Source organism: Diorhabda sublineata, chromosome 7 (assembly GCF_026230105.1).
Source record: "Diorhabda sublineata isolate icDioSubl1.1 chromosome 7, icDioSubl1.1, whole genome shotgun sequence".
Taxonomy (NCBI): domain Eukaryota; kingdom Metazoa; phylum Arthropoda; class Insecta; order Coleoptera; family Chrysomelidae; genus Diorhabda; species Diorhabda sublineata.
The window spans coordinates 2,540,555-2,558,914 of NC_079480.1; the positions used below are offsets into that span (position 1 = coordinate 2,540,555).

General features: G+C 30.5%; 2 protein-coding genes and 1 long non-coding RNA gene across 3 annotated transcripts; 2 read left to right on the forward strand and 1 right to left on the reverse strand.

Moving 5' to 3' along the window:
- The first annotated feature begins 10 nt into the window (after positions 1-10).
- Positions 11-1,698, forward strand: LOC130446445 (uncharacterized). Its single transcript, XM_056782715.1, has 4 exons — positions 11-447; positions 551-800; positions 860-1,273; positions 1,427-1,698. Exons 1-4 carry the CDS (start codon positions 161-163, stop codon positions 1,583-1,585), a joined length of 1,110 nt encoding a protein of 369 aa, XP_056638693.1. The 5' UTR covers positions 11-160; the 3' UTR covers positions 1,586-1,698.
- A 179-nt stretch (positions 1,699-1,877) lies between these two features.
- On the reverse strand, positions 1,878-12,279 carry LOC130446613 (peroxisomal membrane protein PMP34). The gene is made up of 6 exons (XM_056782979.1): positions 11,912-12,279; positions 11,656-11,716; positions 9,389-9,458; positions 8,338-8,486; positions 5,225-5,479; positions 1,878-3,815 (listed from the first exon to the last, which is right to left on the reverse strand). Exons 1-6 carry the CDS (start codon positions 11,978-11,980, stop codon positions 3,535-3,537), a joined length of 885 nt encoding a protein of 294 aa, XP_056638957.1. The 5' UTR covers positions 11,981-12,279; the 3' UTR covers positions 1,878-3,534.
- Positions 12,280-13,308: 1,029 nt separating this feature from the next.
- Positions 13,309-14,061, forward strand: LOC130446614 (uncharacterized). The gene is made up of 2 exons (XR_008910169.1): positions 13,309-13,480; positions 13,597-14,061. It is a non-coding gene; the product is annotated as an uncharacterized LOC130446614 (long non-coding RNA).
- The last annotated feature ends 4,299 nt before the right edge of the window (positions 14,062-18,360 follow it).

Consider the following 18,360-nt stretch of genomic DNA (forward strand, 5'->3'; position numbering starts at 1 on the left):
TTGCGTCAATGTCTTTTCTGCCAGATAGTTCTAAAGCACTGCGAGTAGTTCCAACGAACCAAGTATTATTTTGGAATTAGGCCATTGGCCATCACTGTTTTCATGCAAAACTGGCGCTTTATTAAAATAAGAATTTTGAATTATACAAATTGTTGTGAAAATGTTTCCGGACTTTCAAAATGTTAAAGTTTTCTTGTGTATTTTGAGTTTTAAAGCATTTCTTATACAATCTAAAACGACAACATTGTGGAAATTAAACCTCGATAAAACAAAGATAATAAAAGTTACCAAATTTCAATCAGTCTATTCAGCTAACGATATTTCGAAAACAGATTTCGTTGCAGAAGATCCACTATTTGATATAATTACATCCACCGAGCATTATGGAGAATCATGGGTTAAACAACCAGTTCAGTATTACTGTAGAGATTGTCAAAAAAACAAACGGTAAGATATATTTTAATTATTTTAAGTAACGATATAATATTTCTAATTAATATTATTACGTGCTACTGTCTTAATACCTTACCCAAAACTTTTTTTATTCTAGTAATGCTACTAGTGCTTCAAATTCCTCGGAAAATACTGGACTGTCTGATGAGATTTTAGACTGTGGGAAGCCAGTTAATTTTACTTATTTCGATAATTTAGTGGGTGTAGTGAATAGAAATCGTCATCCAATAGTTCCAGAACCACAAGCAATTTTTTGTTTTACAAAAAATTACGGAAAATATAAAAGTGAAATTGAAGATTTTGATATTGATGCCCTAGAAAGAAAACTTAAAAAAGCTAAAAGAGAGGTATTTATATATTCTTGCCAAATAGTAAAATAGAAAAAACAATTTTCTAAATTTTGTAGAAGCCAAAATCTATCCAACTGTATAACCAAATTGGGAATTTTTGGAGAATAAAAGGAGATGCCAGTAAAGCTATTGAATGTTTTCGTAGGGCATTAGCAGCATCTCCACATAATGCGGAAGTTCTTCTTAATCTCGCAAGAATATTATTCTCATTGCAGTACTTAGATGACGCTATTTATTTAACAAGGAGATCTTTAGAAGTCCAATCACAAGAGAAAGGTGCTTGGCAACAATATTTCACGTTGGGAGAAATATTTAAAGCTTATGGACATTATCAAGAAGCATCAATACATCTTAGACATACATTGGAACTTAATCCGGAGTTTGAACCTGCCCAATTGGCATTAAAAGAGATGGAAACAATGCCAGCAGCTACAATTCATATATATACTTTAGTAATTATTGTGTGCCTAGTAAGTATTGACCTTAATTGTTCTATATAATTATCAGAATATTTTAGGGCCTCATATCTATATTAAGTAATTGAACCCCATTGTGTTAAAATACTCTAAAAATTCTCATTAATGAAATTATTGCAAACAATTACTTAGATTGCGATTTTTCAGGTACTGGGGGTACTTTTAGTTATATTATCATCTGTAGATAACCTGGTGGAATATACGGAAGATATCAAACCTCAGAGACACTTTAACAAAGCCATGGCAATGAGATCATTGAGGGGTATATCTATGACAGCAAAAAGGTGTAAACGACCGTCCATTTAGCATTAAAACTAATGGGACGAATTTGTATTTTGACTCTGACTTTTCAAATATTCGCAGTACCTGTCCTGTATTGTTTTATATGTTTTAGTTACTTATTAAATTATTTTTGACGATTGTTTTTTTTATTTTATATAATACACATTACTTATCAGTAGGTGTCTTTATACTCTATGACTAAAAAAAATAGAGTTTGTTCAAAAGGTTTGCATCACTTAAACTCTTTTTGTATACATGAAATTTGAACGTGATCTGATTTTTAACTGGAACAACTTCTACTAAATCGATTCAATATGTTATTAAAACAAATAGATTTAGGTAACAGTATATTTATTAAATAATTCAATAGTATAAAAATACATTAACAAAAAGTTGTGTACAATATTCAAATTTGTCATCTACTATACGTTCAACAATTCTGTTTTGGAATATTTGATGTAGTTTACTTTGTATATTTGATAAGGTTGAATTAATATTCATAGCAAACAATCTCTATTATATTCATAACATTTCATGTAACTAAAAACCACTCTTCATGGAACAGATGCTTTTGGGCAGACCAGAGAGCACTCACAATTTACAAGACAATAATCCGCCCTGTAGTCACATAGTCAGATGCAAGACATGGGCTATGGTGACGACAAGTGAGCAGATTGTGAATTGCTAAGGTCCTGAAGGAAAACTGAGCTGAGACAGATTTTGTGGCGTTCAACCGGGGGACGCGTTTAAGGATTGAGAGGAAGACCGCTCCTTGGCCATTGAGGCGGATCTGATGCAGCTAGGGGTTCGAAGTTGTTTCCAATTTTAATTGATTAAACCATACGTTGTTACCCCGAAAATGAATATTTAATATATTAACCCAACTAAGACCGAATGAAACTGAAACTTACGTTCTACATTTTGTGATATTACAATGTGTATACATGATTCCTTAACCTAACCTATTTCATGTTCTAATACCCATTCGATGGTATTGATATGCATATTGTATTACAAATTTGTGGTATTGGTTTCAGAATACCATGCCCAGTCTTTATACACTATATTGATCGATTGGTAAAAAATTCATAATTAATAAATTGCAATACTCGGGAGACATTTTTGGTATTTTAGATGAATTTAATCCAGTAACACTTTGTATATTATGTATGTTTGTTTTTATGGTGTCATCTTGGTGCAAGGTAACGTAAGTAGTGGAATCATCCATCCTCGATTTTCATTAGATTACAAGTTAACGGAGATTCTATAGCTTTTATTGACTAACACCACATCGACCGTTTATGTTCGCCAACAAGATCGCCTGATCTATTTCCAATTGAGCATGTTTTGGACACAAGTGATTGCAGAAGTTGGAATGAAATAACACAAAAAGATATTTACCACCTTATTGAGTCAGTTAGTTGTCTAAAGAAGCTGAAAATTTAATAATTTATCAAATAAAATGTTTACAAGTAATTGTTGAGATGGAATGAACGGTTGGGATATTTTTTTGTCAGCACACGCTAATAAGAATTTCTAAAAACAGTTTTTAATAAAATACTTGACATTTGGCACTTTTAGGTCTATAAATTCCTAAAACAGTATAATCAAATCTGTGATTATAGAAAAAAAATTGATTTGAAATCATAATGAACACAATATCTGATACTACTACACTAACACACACATTTTCTACGTTTCATTTAAGAAGTTATCCTCTTCAGAGACTGAAGTTATTAAGTTTCAGTCACTGAAAAGGATAACTTGTTTATCGAAACGAGATTCGATATCAATATCAGTGTAGTGGTTATCGATATCGAACATAACATTTTTCATTTTAAAAAATATTTAAATATAACGGAATTGACTTTGAATAATATTTTGAAATATGAACTTGTCCACTATGGAATATTTTCAAAAACTATTATTTCCGGTTGTGATTTGAAGAGAAAAAAATTATTTTTATAAAAAATTCAAGCTACCATTTGATGTTCTCTTCTGGCAGTTCCCAATAACAATTTAAATACTAACTGGGTGATTTTTTCATAAGTGGTAAACATCAAAGCAGTAGCAAATACTGTTTGCCACATTTTCGATTCGAGTCCTTTGAATAAGGCACCGAAACCACCTTCTTTGACTAACATATAAAGTAGTGCAGCCGTACTCATTCTTGGTCCTTTTATCAATCGTTGTCTAGTTTGAGCCACTTGAAGAGGGTAAGTGATGATTGTTGCTATAGTTTTTGATAAGGCACCTGAAAAGAAAAGTGTATAAAATCATCAACTTAACCTCAAAAAAACTTATATAATCATTTGTGTGTAACACCTCTGGTTTAATACAATTGTTTTAAGATAGTTGTGACATCTGTTGGATTAACTTATTAGTTCTTTCCTGTCAACGTTTTTAGAAAGAATATTATTTGATAAAGATTGAGAAAGACAAAGAAATAGTAAGTTATATATAATTGAGGTGCAGCAGAGGCCATTTCTAACCTAACCTAACTATTTTCTGGTGGAACCTACTCAACTGGCAATCAAGCATTCAAACGGTTTGTCAAATATTTTCATTATGGCAACCTAGGGCAAACAGGATTATTATCTCGTTTAAGAGTGTAGTATTTCAAGCTTTTTCAAGGACGTTTTGTTATTAAACTCTAAATATTTTAAATATTTTGTTTTTATTTCTCTATAGGTGAAAATGTGTGCTGAATAAGCAAAGTTGGGTCACAATAAAAACGGGTTAATCACACTTTTTTGTATTTTGATTTGGAATTAATAGGGATAAGATTTGTTTAAAATTACTTTGTCATTATTTACAACCAAACAAAAATTTTTACATAAGTACATACTTTCAAATTTAGTTGTAAAAGAAATATAAGAATTGTGAAGAAATTTCGGCTCAGAATTTTTTTTAAACATTTACTCAATACTTTGGAAAGTATTTTATAACAAATTCAACTATCAAAAACGTCCAAAATCTTGAAACTGTTTGTCCACAAACGCCATATTGAATCACTCTTCAAATCATGTGATCCAATATGGCGAACAATTTCAAGATGTACATTAAGATTTTGGGCGTTTTTGATGTTTTCGAGAGTTAAATTTGTTACAAAATATTTTTCGAGATACAAAATGAATATTTAAAGACATTAAAGTAGGAAAATCGGGATATGGATGGAAGGCACGTCGTTTTTTTCTTTACGAATACATTTGACAGTATTAAAACTTATACCACTGTCAAAAATTCTTGTTTAGTTGAAAATAATGATCTTCTGGCAAATCTCAACCCCCCTATTTCAAGACCAAGTGCCAATATGTGTGTTTCTTTGTGACTTCTTTATCTGATTTGCCCAAATTATTGTTTAATCAGTATTTTACCTATAGGGCCAAGAAAATGAAATGATAAATAACATAAATCATAAAGGGCAGTATTCCTTTTTGCCCATATACATCATTTCACAATTGTTTGTCACCATCACGTTATTTATAACCTCAAATTCAGATAAACATAACCTAATTAAAATAAAACATATTGTAGTATATAAGAAATATGAAAAAGGGGAGGACACGAAAGTATTTTATCAGAAATGCACCTAAAATTAGAGTAGATTCGAAATGATAGAAGAAAAAATATAAAATTTTATGAATATACAACAAAACTTACCGAGGAGGAAAAAAGCGGTGGCGTTTTGAACTTTAACTTTCCTTTTTAAAGCTTCGTATATTGTAAAATGAATGGCAGGATTCGATACCAGCATTAAAGAAGGAGCAACACCATTCCATAGCGTAGAAATACCTTCTGTCGTTGCTATGTGATATAATCCGTCGAGGAGACCAGTGAATTTGATATCTTTGTCACGTTTTTTCAGTCTATTATTAACAACCCAAAGAGGATTCGTCGTCAGAACATTTACAACGCCTAGAAATTATAGAGACTTCAAATATTGTTCTTAATACATAGTTTAAAGTCTATGGTATCCATAAATTTTTATTTAACATCGAAAATTTGTGCTATTGTAGCTTACAGAAATGTTTATACCTTAAGGGCTTGGAAACCAACTGTCGGGTGCTTCTGGTAACATTAAATATTTACAATGGCTATAGAAAGGCTATAACTGAATTATTTATTTACAATGACTTTAGAAAGTCCATAGCAATATTAACTTTTTCAAATATTTATGCTTGGATGACAATTATTAGATGGTTCTTGGTTAAATTATTCATTTAAAATTACTTTAGAAAGACTATGACAGGAAGCTTCTTTTCAAAATATGTATTAATAAATAAATAAAATAAATATATTCAATGATAAGGAATCTTTCGCTTGCTTTGTCAAATTATTTTATGAACGTAACGAAAACAGTTTAAACTAATTAATTTTAAAAAATTGTCATTTGCTTTTAAAAAAATAGATAGAAAGATAACGCTGCCGAAAACTACTACATCTAAATAACAAACTAATTTAAAAATTTAATAATATATTAGCATCCTAGATGTTGGGGCCATCTATCGTTTCCTCTTTTTTACTATCCAATCTTTGAATCAAACACTTAAAATTTTAATCTGTGTTTTATTGAACTTAGTTCAGATATAGTAATTTAGTGTACCCATATCAAATCAAAGGTGATTAATGTAAATTTATGGAGTATTTACTACATTTGGAAATATAAAAACCATCTATCAACCTTGACACTACGACTTTTTAACGTTTAAAAACTTTAATTGCATATTTTGAAAAACATTGACCTTCCACGTATACCCAATTTTTATCATCCAGACAGAAACAATTATTATCAGTAACGATAAAATTTTTAAATAATTTTTTTTCATTCCTAGAAATAGTTCCATTAAATTTTATATAATATAAGCTATTATGACAGTCCTATAGCATGTTTCCCACTCATCTAGGTTTTCTCGAGTTGTTTTCGAGACATCCTGTAGCCTTCCACTATTTTCTCCTTTTGCTACACTGCAATTATTTCTCTTTTTTATAGTTATTTCCTTATACTACATTTATTGATTTCTACACCCATTATTAATCTAATTTCCACCACTATAGATTCCATATATCACAACTTTAGTGTTTAGACTGTTGTTTCTTGCATATAATCAAGATTTAGTGTCCGTACAGTAGGTTAGGTGTTTTGTAGAATATTTTCTTTACTTCTCTTGAGATTTAAGTTAATTTAAAAACATTATTCAGTCATTCAGCACATCTGTTGCTCTTTGCCAGATATATATTCACTCCTTAATCACCCCTATCAACCTTGTTCATTTTTTTAAATAAATATTCATCCCATTTGTAGACATCTTGTTTATTCTTTCTCCATTTTGTTTTACTGTCTTCTTTATTCCTTTCCCATAATATTATATTATCTGCACAACAAGCTTTGATGGGTTTCTGAAGATATATTATAAAACAAATTTGATAGTGCATGTCTGCATTTCAATATTCAGTAAAAATAAATAAACCACATTTTATTCTTGCATACATATAGTAAGAAGGGGTTTTGTAGAATTTTTTTTCTTTTCTTGAGAATCAATTCAATTTCAAACTATTATGCAATCATCCAGCACACCCTTCAGTCAAATGTCTTCCTCTGCCAGTACCTAAGGTCTATATCCACTTCCTCATCACCCCATCAACCCTGATACATATGATTGTTCATTCTATTAATGTCTATTTTTCTCATTCGAAGAAATTCTGTTTATTTCTTTTTCATTTTAATGTACTAACTTCCTTTATTTCCAAATCAACTATCCTCTTTTTTCATTTCGATCTCATCTGCGAAACAAGTATTGATAGTTTTTGATAGAATTCACTCTCGAATACATTCAAGTTTGAATAACAAATTGGATAGTACATCCCCTTGCCTTCCACAACAAATAAGCCATTCCACGGTTTTAACGGTTTTTTTTTGAAAAAAAAAATCATCCTTGATATACATACTTCTAAAATTTTATCTAAAAACTTTTCTGTATACTATCCAATTCATTTACCCTCCACATCTAATTTTTATCAACAGAAATAGTTTTTATCAGTAGCAATAATTTTTAAAATGATCAAATTTGGATTTTTTTAGTTTTGTAATATTACTAAAAATAGTTCGATTAAATTAATTAAGTCTATTAAGAGAGGTTATCATAATAGATAAAAAATACGTTAATGTCACTATAAATTTAATTTAAAGTTTTATGAATTTCAAAATTATTGATCATATATTTCTTTTCAATGATATTCATTCTATTAGTTATCATAAAAGAAATGTTGGGAATTGATTATTGTGACATTCCTGAAAGTGAATATCGAAAAAGTTTCGGTGCTTTAAAATACTATTTTTTAGTGGATGATCCCCATTGTCAACTTTTTATTATTTGTTAGTCACTTTTCATTATAGTATATTCAGTACTATTACATGTACTTCACAGTAGGTGACGTTATTCTCTTTTTGTTCAACATCCCCCAACCCTCTTGGATATATGAAAAAATATTTTCCACAATTATTTTTTGGCTTCTTTAGTATAAATTTTTTCCCTACAAGCCGCTACGATTAATAGTTTTCAAGATCCACTATCGTGTACAAGCAAAATTAGACTATTCCATTTATATTGAAACACCCTATATATTTTTTGAAAAATTCTTAACAACAATGAACTTTGATATATTGTTTTCTTTTTAATCAATAAATTTTAAAATCTTTCTACCTCTCTCAACAGATCCAGTAATTTTTAGAAATTTATGATTCAGTTTATTTTTAATAATAAAATTTTACTTACCAGCAAAAATACTCAGAAATAAATCCGTTTTAGAATTTATGAATTCTTTGGGTATACGAGATTTAAATCCATGAAACGTATAGAAATACACAAATGTTGAGACTCCTAATGTTATCACGACCGGACTGATTCCTTGATATAAAGATTCTCTAAAAATATAACATGATAAACAAAGCTATTGGTATAAAAAATTTTTTACTCCATCATATTCTCTTGGATTTTCTTATAAAGTTTTGAATATAAGTTTGTTGGGAAGTAGCTCTACTCTTCTACTTATTTTTGTTCACTTCACGCCAATTCTCTTTTCCTATTCTTTCTCTATATGTTTCTATCCATTTTTCCCCTTCTTCCCTTAATAAGTATCTTTTTGCCCAAGTATCTTTGTCCATTCTGGTTATTTGTCTGTGTATATGTTGCTTTGATCTCTGTGTTCCTTCTTCTCCTCCACTCCTACCATATGTTTATTTTGTTTCCTTCCTTTTTGTTAATGGTCAAAAATTTGCTGCCATACAGCACCGTTGATTGTATAACTGTCTTGTAAATACATAACTTGAAATATAATTTGATTTCAATAGCCTTCCTAGGGTTCCAAACGATTTGTTCCCTCTTGCCAGTCTTTTATCGATTTCCTTTGTCACTGTCACTCTCAGGTATTGGAACTCCTGGATTTTATCAAATCGATACTCCCTGTTTTGATCTGTTATTCAAATCCCTTTCCAGCTCCATATATTGGGTCCATTGTTCATTTATGTGTAATCCATATTCTTTTGATTTTTCTAGATTAATATTCATTCTACTTATAAGTACCACATCAACTGCATAGGAAAGGATTTATGTTTTTTGTTATAAATCATCCCCTGGATTCGGATGCCACTACTTCTAAAGATCATTTCTAGTAAAAAATTGAAGAGCACACTTTAAGCCTCTCGTTGCTTATACTATACAATTTATTATTATCTATATGTTCTAAGTTAAACTACATACATAAATAGTATTTTTAAAAATATGTGTACTTTAAAAAATCTGGAAGATAGTGAAAAAAGATACTTACACTCCTTCCATCTTTAAGAGGTGTAGTATACCCCGAAAAGTAGACTTTTCTGATAATTCTTTATCTTCAACTAAAAAATATAATCTGGTAGCTTAAATATGCCTTCATCTTGAATACGACATACTGATATCAAATAATGAAAAACATTTTGGTATTATAAGTTCAGGTATCAGTAAACAAAGTTGAATTATTCAGTATAAAGTACAGTTGAAACCTTTTATCACGACATCGTTTAGAACAATATACTAGATATATTGACCAACAATTAACAAAACGGCTTAGCAAAGTTTTGTAACTCAGTTCAGTTTTATTTTCATTTAATTTTTATATTGACAAGTGCATTTTAGGTTAGAATACAATGAACTGAATGAATGTCTCAGTTTATTATTCCATTTGACCCATCATATCAAAGGGAGAAAAGGTGAGCTGATATCATCAGCTCTATTTGAAAGAAATCACATCATTTGCAAAGGAAATGTATGTATGATGATAAGATTTGACAAAGTCATATATGTAAAACTTCTATACGGACAGTTCCTATAAGTAGACGGTGTTCCGACTAAGTGAAACAAATAGTGTATCGTTCTCTCTCTCCTCCGAGTGCTTCAGATAGTTCTGCGCATCTTTTGCGCACATGAAGTGTCTACAATGAGAGAGAAAATGAATATTGTCGGCACCGTAACGTAGGGACGTTTTTCCCAAACCAACTGTCCTTATAGGAGTATTACATTTATGATATAGACAACATGATGTCCTCAACCTCACTTCAATCTGAGTTCACAAAATTCACTAAAGCACACGTTTTCAAGCACAGAATATATTTAGGGTATGTTTGTGGTCTCGAGCTTGTGCAGCTCAGTTAGGTCTCACTTGTGAGACTGAAAAGAAATGTGCTTTGAATTGAGTTGTGACTGGAAGTGAGAATAATCTGAGTTTGATGTAAATGGAAAGCAGCTAATATTTCTTTGGTTCAATTTAATCACAACCTGTTTTATCTACTATAGAGGGGTTTGTTGATGTAGATAACTCCATTGGAATTTGTACACCGGTTATGGAAGGTTATATTGTTATAAAATCAAGAACAAAATGACTAATAGGAAGAGCAATTTACAGTGTCAACTTTGAATGATATTCTTAATGCTGTTAACATATTATCTTAATATGTAGATTAAAATTCAAGGTGAACTACGAAATGTGTATGTAGGTACGTCACACGAACTGAAATAAAAATTTTTTATTAGTGCAAAAAATGGTGTTTTATGTGAAATAAACAAAGTTTAGATATATTTTTCTTGTATATTTACATAGATTTATATGTACCTACACATTCAATTATATTACATCATAAAAAGGTTATAAAATAAACATCACAGTTTGTAACGACAATTATAACTGTTACTTTCGAAATTTTATTATTAAAAGACTTTATTAACAAAAAACATTACATTAATTTCAAATGATTGAATTAATGGAACTCATTCAAAAGTGTTTTCAACAGTTTCTATTTATATTGAAATACATGCTGATTAAGTTTTTATGAAATCTCTTTTTAAGTTTTAATTTTTAAAGTAGTCCGGATTTTTCTAGATGTAACTCGACCATGGTTTTTATAACCAATAATGAGTAATTCATTTGATATCGTTATAACAGTTTTGAACTGAATTTCAATACTTAATAAATTTCCCACCCCTGAACATTAATTCTTTCATTTTTTCCAAATATAACATATGCTGCTTATACTTTATACAAAGTAAGAACAAACTATTTCTTTCTAAAAATTTCTCACAAAGCTCAAAAGTTTTTCTTTCTTATCAATTTTTTTATGCTTGCTTTGTCACTATCACCAATTTTTTTAATTAAAAACAACTTTTGACAAATCCGTATCTGTATCTGTAAAGTCTTATACAAGGTGTCTCTACTCTACTTTTCTTAAAATTGTTTTTTTAAATGTGATCTTTCCTTTGAGACCCCTTGTATTAGTATATTTTTATGTGCTTTGTATTTATTTTTTATATTTAAAACAATTTTTTTCTAATTTATCTATTTATACTACATTCAGAAATTTTCAAGAAATAATTATAATTTCAATTAGTCTCCTACCAAACAATATGAATGATACATTACATTTCTGACATATTCTATTCATTCTTTACAAACAAACCTTATAATTCAACCCTGATGACCCAATAATAACAATTAGAAGGAATGTAAAATTTAGAATGAATAACCCTAACATGTAACTAATCTATTAAATAATGAAAACTTACGTTGTTTACGAAATTTTATCATATCCAAAGGGTATACACTACTCATTGCAAAAATACTTGCCTGTAAAAAATAGCAATTGCTAGAATTTTTATACAAATTTGATATTTTTGAAATAAAATCTATATAATATCTATTTGATGCTACACATTGAAATATTTTCCATTAATTTCATAACTTATTGTACAATAAGATTTTGCTTAATTAATCCAGTGAATGGTTTAAACTAATGTTTTAAAAAAAATCAGTTATACTTACAGCGGCTCCTGCAGTTGCATGCACCAGAGTTTCATAGTTAAAAATCGTTTTTTGAGGTATTTTAGACATTATTATACTGAATGAATATTTCTTACGTTTACCGAAAAAAAATTAATAGATTCAATTTAAATTACTTGAATCAAAGGTCATGCTGTGTTCGAAACTTGGTGCTTCTGCATCCTTTCTCAGCAAAAGTATCACTGCGTGATATTCAACATAATAACCAAGTCCATAAAGGTCAGGTTTTTCATATCAATATCATATTTTACATAATATTTTTAATTACTTTTTAGATAACGTTATCAATTGGTTATGTTTATATTATTGACAGGTGACTTTAAAACAGCTGACAGCACAGAATTAATACTAATACTGACAGTAAGTAATCAATAGTACGTTCCATTGGCACTCCCGACTACGATTTTTCCCGTCTTATTTCGTACTAAAGGTAAATTTCAAGTGTAAATGACGGGCGAAGTGGCACGCACTTCAAAGTAAAATTGGTTTATTTCTAATGAACTTTGCCAACAACTTTGCGAATAGTGCTTGCATTCGCGCATTTGCACCACTTTTTTGTTTTTTTAAGATTAAATTTAATTGGGCCGTCTTTTGATTTAATATTCAAAATTTGAAGCGCCCTGAGTATTGAGGTAAATATTAACAATTGGCGAGACAGAAAAAATAAAGTAAAATCTTTAAGGAGTTCCGTTATGAATTGCATGTCACAATTATCAATTAATATTTATTTTTGCGAATTTATTTCAGAAACATCCATTTCTACTAGAATATCTTCTAACGTACCAAATAATGAAATTTTATAGTTGTCGTTTTTATTGCTTTGAGAATTAACACTTTTGCTAATTTTCTCAACACTCACTTCGACTAACCTCTTGATATGGATGGTTGTAGTGATCTTTGCGTGGGCGTTACGGTGCCGACAATATTCATTTTTTTCTCTCGTTCGAGACACTTTATCTATACTGCGCATGCTTGAGAATGCGCAGAACTGAGCTGAAACCTCGAAGGATAGAGAAATCGTTAACATTCCGCCTTCCTTAGTCGGGAACAGGTTTCACTTATAGAAACTTTCCTTATAGCACTAGTACATATATGAACGTTATTAGGAACGTTTTCATCGTGACCATAACGATAGTCTACATGTAAAAAGGCAAAAAGAGTCTTTCGGGCAATGTGAAAGCATAATGTAACGCACCCGAAGATATAGAATGTCATTGCAAACATTCTATTTATTTGCATTTTTTATGATCCAATCATTTCTTTTGTACAAAAAAAATAATTGTATATTGGAGTTTTTATGTTCTACATTGCATTTGTCTAACTAGAATTTTTTTGTAACTGGGTAAATTTTGGAAAAATAACTATTGTTCAATGCCGTTGTAAAGATATATATTTTACCTTTTTCTATGGCGAGAATATGTCATATTCCTAATTTCTGTGCTATTAAGTCAGAAGCAAATTGATCAGTCTATGAGTTTGTTTACTAAATAAAATATATTTTAAAATGTAGATTATGTAAAATTAAAATTTTTGCTACCTTCAATATTTTCAGTAAGTTTTAATTGAACCTTTGAATACAAAATATAAAAGGCGTTTATTCTAAATAAATCAATAATAAAATCTGATATTAATAAAAGTGTCAAATGTGGAATAAATTTTACTTTCAGATTATCATCATGTACACTGAGTCTGGTGTAAGTTGCTTTATAGATAAATTTGGGATTTTTCATAGAATCTTACAGGAACGACAAAATGTTTATAGATCTAAAACAATTCTGAAGACAGACCAGTATAAAACTCAAGACAGACCAACATGGTTAAGGATCATTCTTATGTTTTGGAATGTTAAAGTTATGAAAGCAGCGATTCGATTTGGCATTGCTGCTTTAATAATGAATCATTATGAACGACTAGGATTTGCAACATTATTGTTATGTTTCGCTCTGTGACATGTTTTAAAGACATTAATTGGTATTATATATTATCATAATATTATTCCTTTATTTATTTAAACATATTAAATACAATTATGCTAAGTAATGATGATACTTTATTGTTACAAGTTTAGATTATGATATAATAATGTCCACAAGAATTAATAGAAACAATAACCAGAGGTTTTATTCACTTAATTTTTGAGTATGATGTTTTTTTTTGAGTACAAAGAATTATACCCTACAAAAAAATCAATAAGAGATAAGGTAAGTTTGTATTTTATAAAACTAAAGAATGAATTGAGAATATCTATATCACTGTGGATTTTTGAGAAATATTTGAATTAATTTTCATACAAAGTCTTCGGCAGCTGGATTGTTGGAGAATTGTATGGTACTATTCTTGTTATATATCCAAAGCTTTCGAATTACTTTGAAAATAATTAACATTGTATAATAATATTGCAGGTTTTCAAGTTTCTAATATCTTCATATTTATTCACATAATGTTTTATATTTTTACATCATATTTTGTATGGTTACTTCAAACACTAGCTTGATTCCGATTTATCCGTTTGCTATTCAAGCCACTTTAGTTTAACAATGCATTAACACTAACCTAACCTAACATTTGTCCTCATGCAGATCCGGATTTCATTGCAATAATTGTTAGTGAAAATGAAATTTGGGTCTATGGCTATGAACGCGTGGCAAAAATTCAGTATTTATTTTAATGGGAACAACTATATACTTCGAATTTGATATTAAATTGCATGGGAAAGTAGTGTCAAAGTGATAAATATGTATTATGTCTTCATCTCTGTACAGTGAAGACAAAAACTACAGTTTTTCATCAAAAATAATAATTTTGAGTGACAATTGACATAAAACAAGGTTAGTTGATAAAAATAAATGGTGTGTTCCAACCTGCTAATCAGGACCGTTCTTGGAACGGTTATTGGAAGCGTTTATATGATATTTTCTGCGCAATTTTCTGCTATGCACAGTTCTTGTAACAGTTTTTGCTATTACTAAGTATCGAAAAGTCCTTTCCGGAAATGTTCTGGAAAGTCGGTTGAAACACAAAACAGAATCGTTCGTATAACAGTAACTGTTCGGTTGAAAGACGTAATCTCACCATACCAATGACGGTTTTTTGATGGGTTGGAACGTACTTAAAAACTAACAATGATATCAGATTCCACCTTTACTCAATAATTGCAGCGTTGTCGGATTGTATGAAAAATAAAGATTTTAAATACGAAATAAAAGCGAATTACCTGAACCGACGAGGTAGAATACGCTTTCATGAAAATAATTAATAATAAAAATATAAGGGAAAAGGAGAAAAATGTTAAAAAACAGACGTAAATGAATGAACTCGATTGTTGTGGGACTGTGGCAATCAAACACTTTTTTTAATATATATTCAAAGCTTCCGTATAAATCTCCATAATTATTTATACAACGCTTATATTTTTATGACCATAATTTCAATCCCTTATGATGAATACATAGTTATTCGAAAGCTTTGAATATACATTGAAAAAAGTTACACTTTGGTGTTTGGTTGCCACAGTCCCACAACAATCAAGTTCTTTAATTTATAATATTCTTAATATTCGATAAGAATTTTACAAAGAGGTTTGGGATGTTTGAAATTGAAAAATAATTGATAAAAACCAAGATAATGTAAGGAGAGCTTATCAATATCAGTATAGCTGTCAGGAATTTTGTAGCTTCTGTGCCTTCCCTATACTATACCGGATCTAAGGTCTTTTGTGGTGTATTATGGTGCCTCTGATGTGGATCAATAAATATCCCGTTTCGCCCGGGATGTTCACGTGATGATCATGTACTGATCATTGTTTTGGTTCACTATTTGTCTTCATTAAATAAATTTCAATTTGATTTGAGTAATTCTGTTGAAATGGGAATTCAGAGGAACAGTTAAATTCATTATAATTTCATTATCATCAAGTTACAATATAGATTTTAATTGAGTTTTTCCAATACTACAAATGTTTTCGATAATATTTTGGTACGTCCTACATTTTATAACAATTTAATATAAACGTACCTGCCTATTTTCAGGAACCATATTTGAAATATTGTACGCTACAACCGCAACAGAACCGCCTACAACGAGTACAATTCAATCTCGTTTCAGTTTTCATAAATGCACGCGAGGTTGTCATCATAGGCATGGGACCTTTGTTAGATATTCTCTGCGTTTTACGCCTTTCTTTTTCATTCGGTTCAATATTCAAATCTTCGTCATACTCCTGATCTAATATTGGTTCTTCGGGCTCTGGTTCCATTCCGTCTGGTTCCCATTCATATTGTTCTTCGGGTTCTTGTTCCGGCTGTTCTTCAAGATCTAAATCATCTTCGGGTTCTTCTTCGTAGCGTTCTTCGGGCTCCGCTTCTAATTCTTCTTCAGGTTCCGGGTATTCGTCCGGTTCCGGTTCCTCTTCAAATTCTGGCAATTCTTCTGGTTCTGGTTCTAACTCGGCTTCCTGGTCTTTACAGCTACACGATACAAGTTTGGATTCCTAAAAAATATGTGCTTTTTTTTCGTTTTTTCTTCATTTATTCGATTCATTATATCAAGAAAAACGTTTAATGCAGTCACTAGTTTAAACTGGTTCCGATTTATCATGTTGCTATCAAAGCGATGAGTTAGTTTAGCAATGAGCTAGACATCAAGCCGAAAAATGGATTAGACAATTTGATATTAGTAAAATTAGTGAAAAAGCAACAATAAATTGGAGATACACACAATTGAAGGTCGTTAGAAATTTCTGGGTATTCACAAATTCACTCAAAACCAAAATTAAAGCAGAAGAAATAAGTAGGGGTATCACCAGAAATGGAAGAAGGAAACGAATACGCCCCAAGAAATCTTGGGAAAATACAATTGCCCAAATTTTAGAAGAAAAAATAATAATATGGGCATAGAAAAAAGGCAATAATAAAAAACAGTGGTGGAAGTTTGTTTATGATAAAAGAGTCACACCCATTGATAAAAGGTGGCGAAGAAGATCACCAAATGTTCGAGTGGCGATAATTTGAAAACAAGTATTATGAAGGATCTAGAAATAGACTTCCTTCCATAGATGGATTCAACGTTGAGAGAAATGAATTACTAGCCAAGGGCAATAGTTTGAAAGAAATTCATTCATGATTACTCTGTGTTTGTACACCTCGTACTTTGGAATACTTGACGTACCTCTTCGTGTTTGTTGCACAAGATTTGAAGTTTCAAAACAATATCTTTGTTGGTGTCACAAATACGTCTACGGCCGCAGACTCCTTCTAAGGCAGGTGGTTCCTGTTCATCTTGACATTTGGAACACGGATAAGATAAAGTTTCGTTCCTGGCTCTGACGTTTTTTGGACATACGCTGTTTTGACCACACGGCAATGCGTTTTGATTTTGTAATTGACAAAACTTCACATTTTTGTTACATTTGAAGTCTTCGTATGGTTCAGAATCGTTATGTGTTCCGGGAGATTGTTGGGAATTTGGGTTTCTGCAGTTTTGATTTGCGGTTCCACAAGTTTCGTTAACATATTTCGCGACGATTCCGGTATTTTCCGATTGATTTTCGTTTGTCATGCAACAGCAAAGCGAGTCGTCTTTTTTGGTCGGTTCGTTTTCATTGATATATGATGTATCAGTTTCACTAGTTCCCACTTCGCTCGATTTAGAACGACATTCCTCTTTACATAATATCGTGACAGAAACTAAAGGACAACTTGCTGACTTGTCCACTATCACTTTTTTTGTTTGAGTACAATACGTTCGGTCTTCTTCAACAAAATCTAAAAAAAAATATTTGATTGGGAAACGTTCGGGAAATTTGAACAAATGATTATTTATTTTGACAATTGACATTGACAGTAATGACACATTTTTATTACACCAGCGCCACGATTGATAAGTGTTGCTGGAATTTAGATGCAAGTTGACTTTCTTATTGGGTATGTTCTGTGATTTAAACCAAAAATGAACAAAGTTGAACTACCGTTTTTTGTTAGTTGTCACTCTCGTTTTTAAAATTTCTTCATAATCGTGGAGTATATTGAATATTGAGTGCATATATTAAGTCATTTCAGCAAAATCAAAATCTTTTCAGCTCGAGGTAATATCGTAAGAAAATTAACAATTAATTTGAAAAAGCTAGGTTAGAATTCTCAGTTTCATAAATATTAGACTGAAGTTTAAATTACCTCCAGCCCGCAGGTAACAGCCTTTTATAAGACGTAAGCTTAATCTACTGATATCGTTTTCTTCACGTTTTATAGATGGCGTTTACTGAAAAACTTCGGTTTAAACGTTATCGGCGGTATAGGGGTAGTATAAACTCCAGTTTAACATGAAACGGACGATCCGAATCTAACCTTCTCCAATTGTTTACATTTTTACAATATTATAAAGGGTTTTGGTAGAATGATTGAAGATTTGGACTTTAGATTTGATAAAAACGAGGA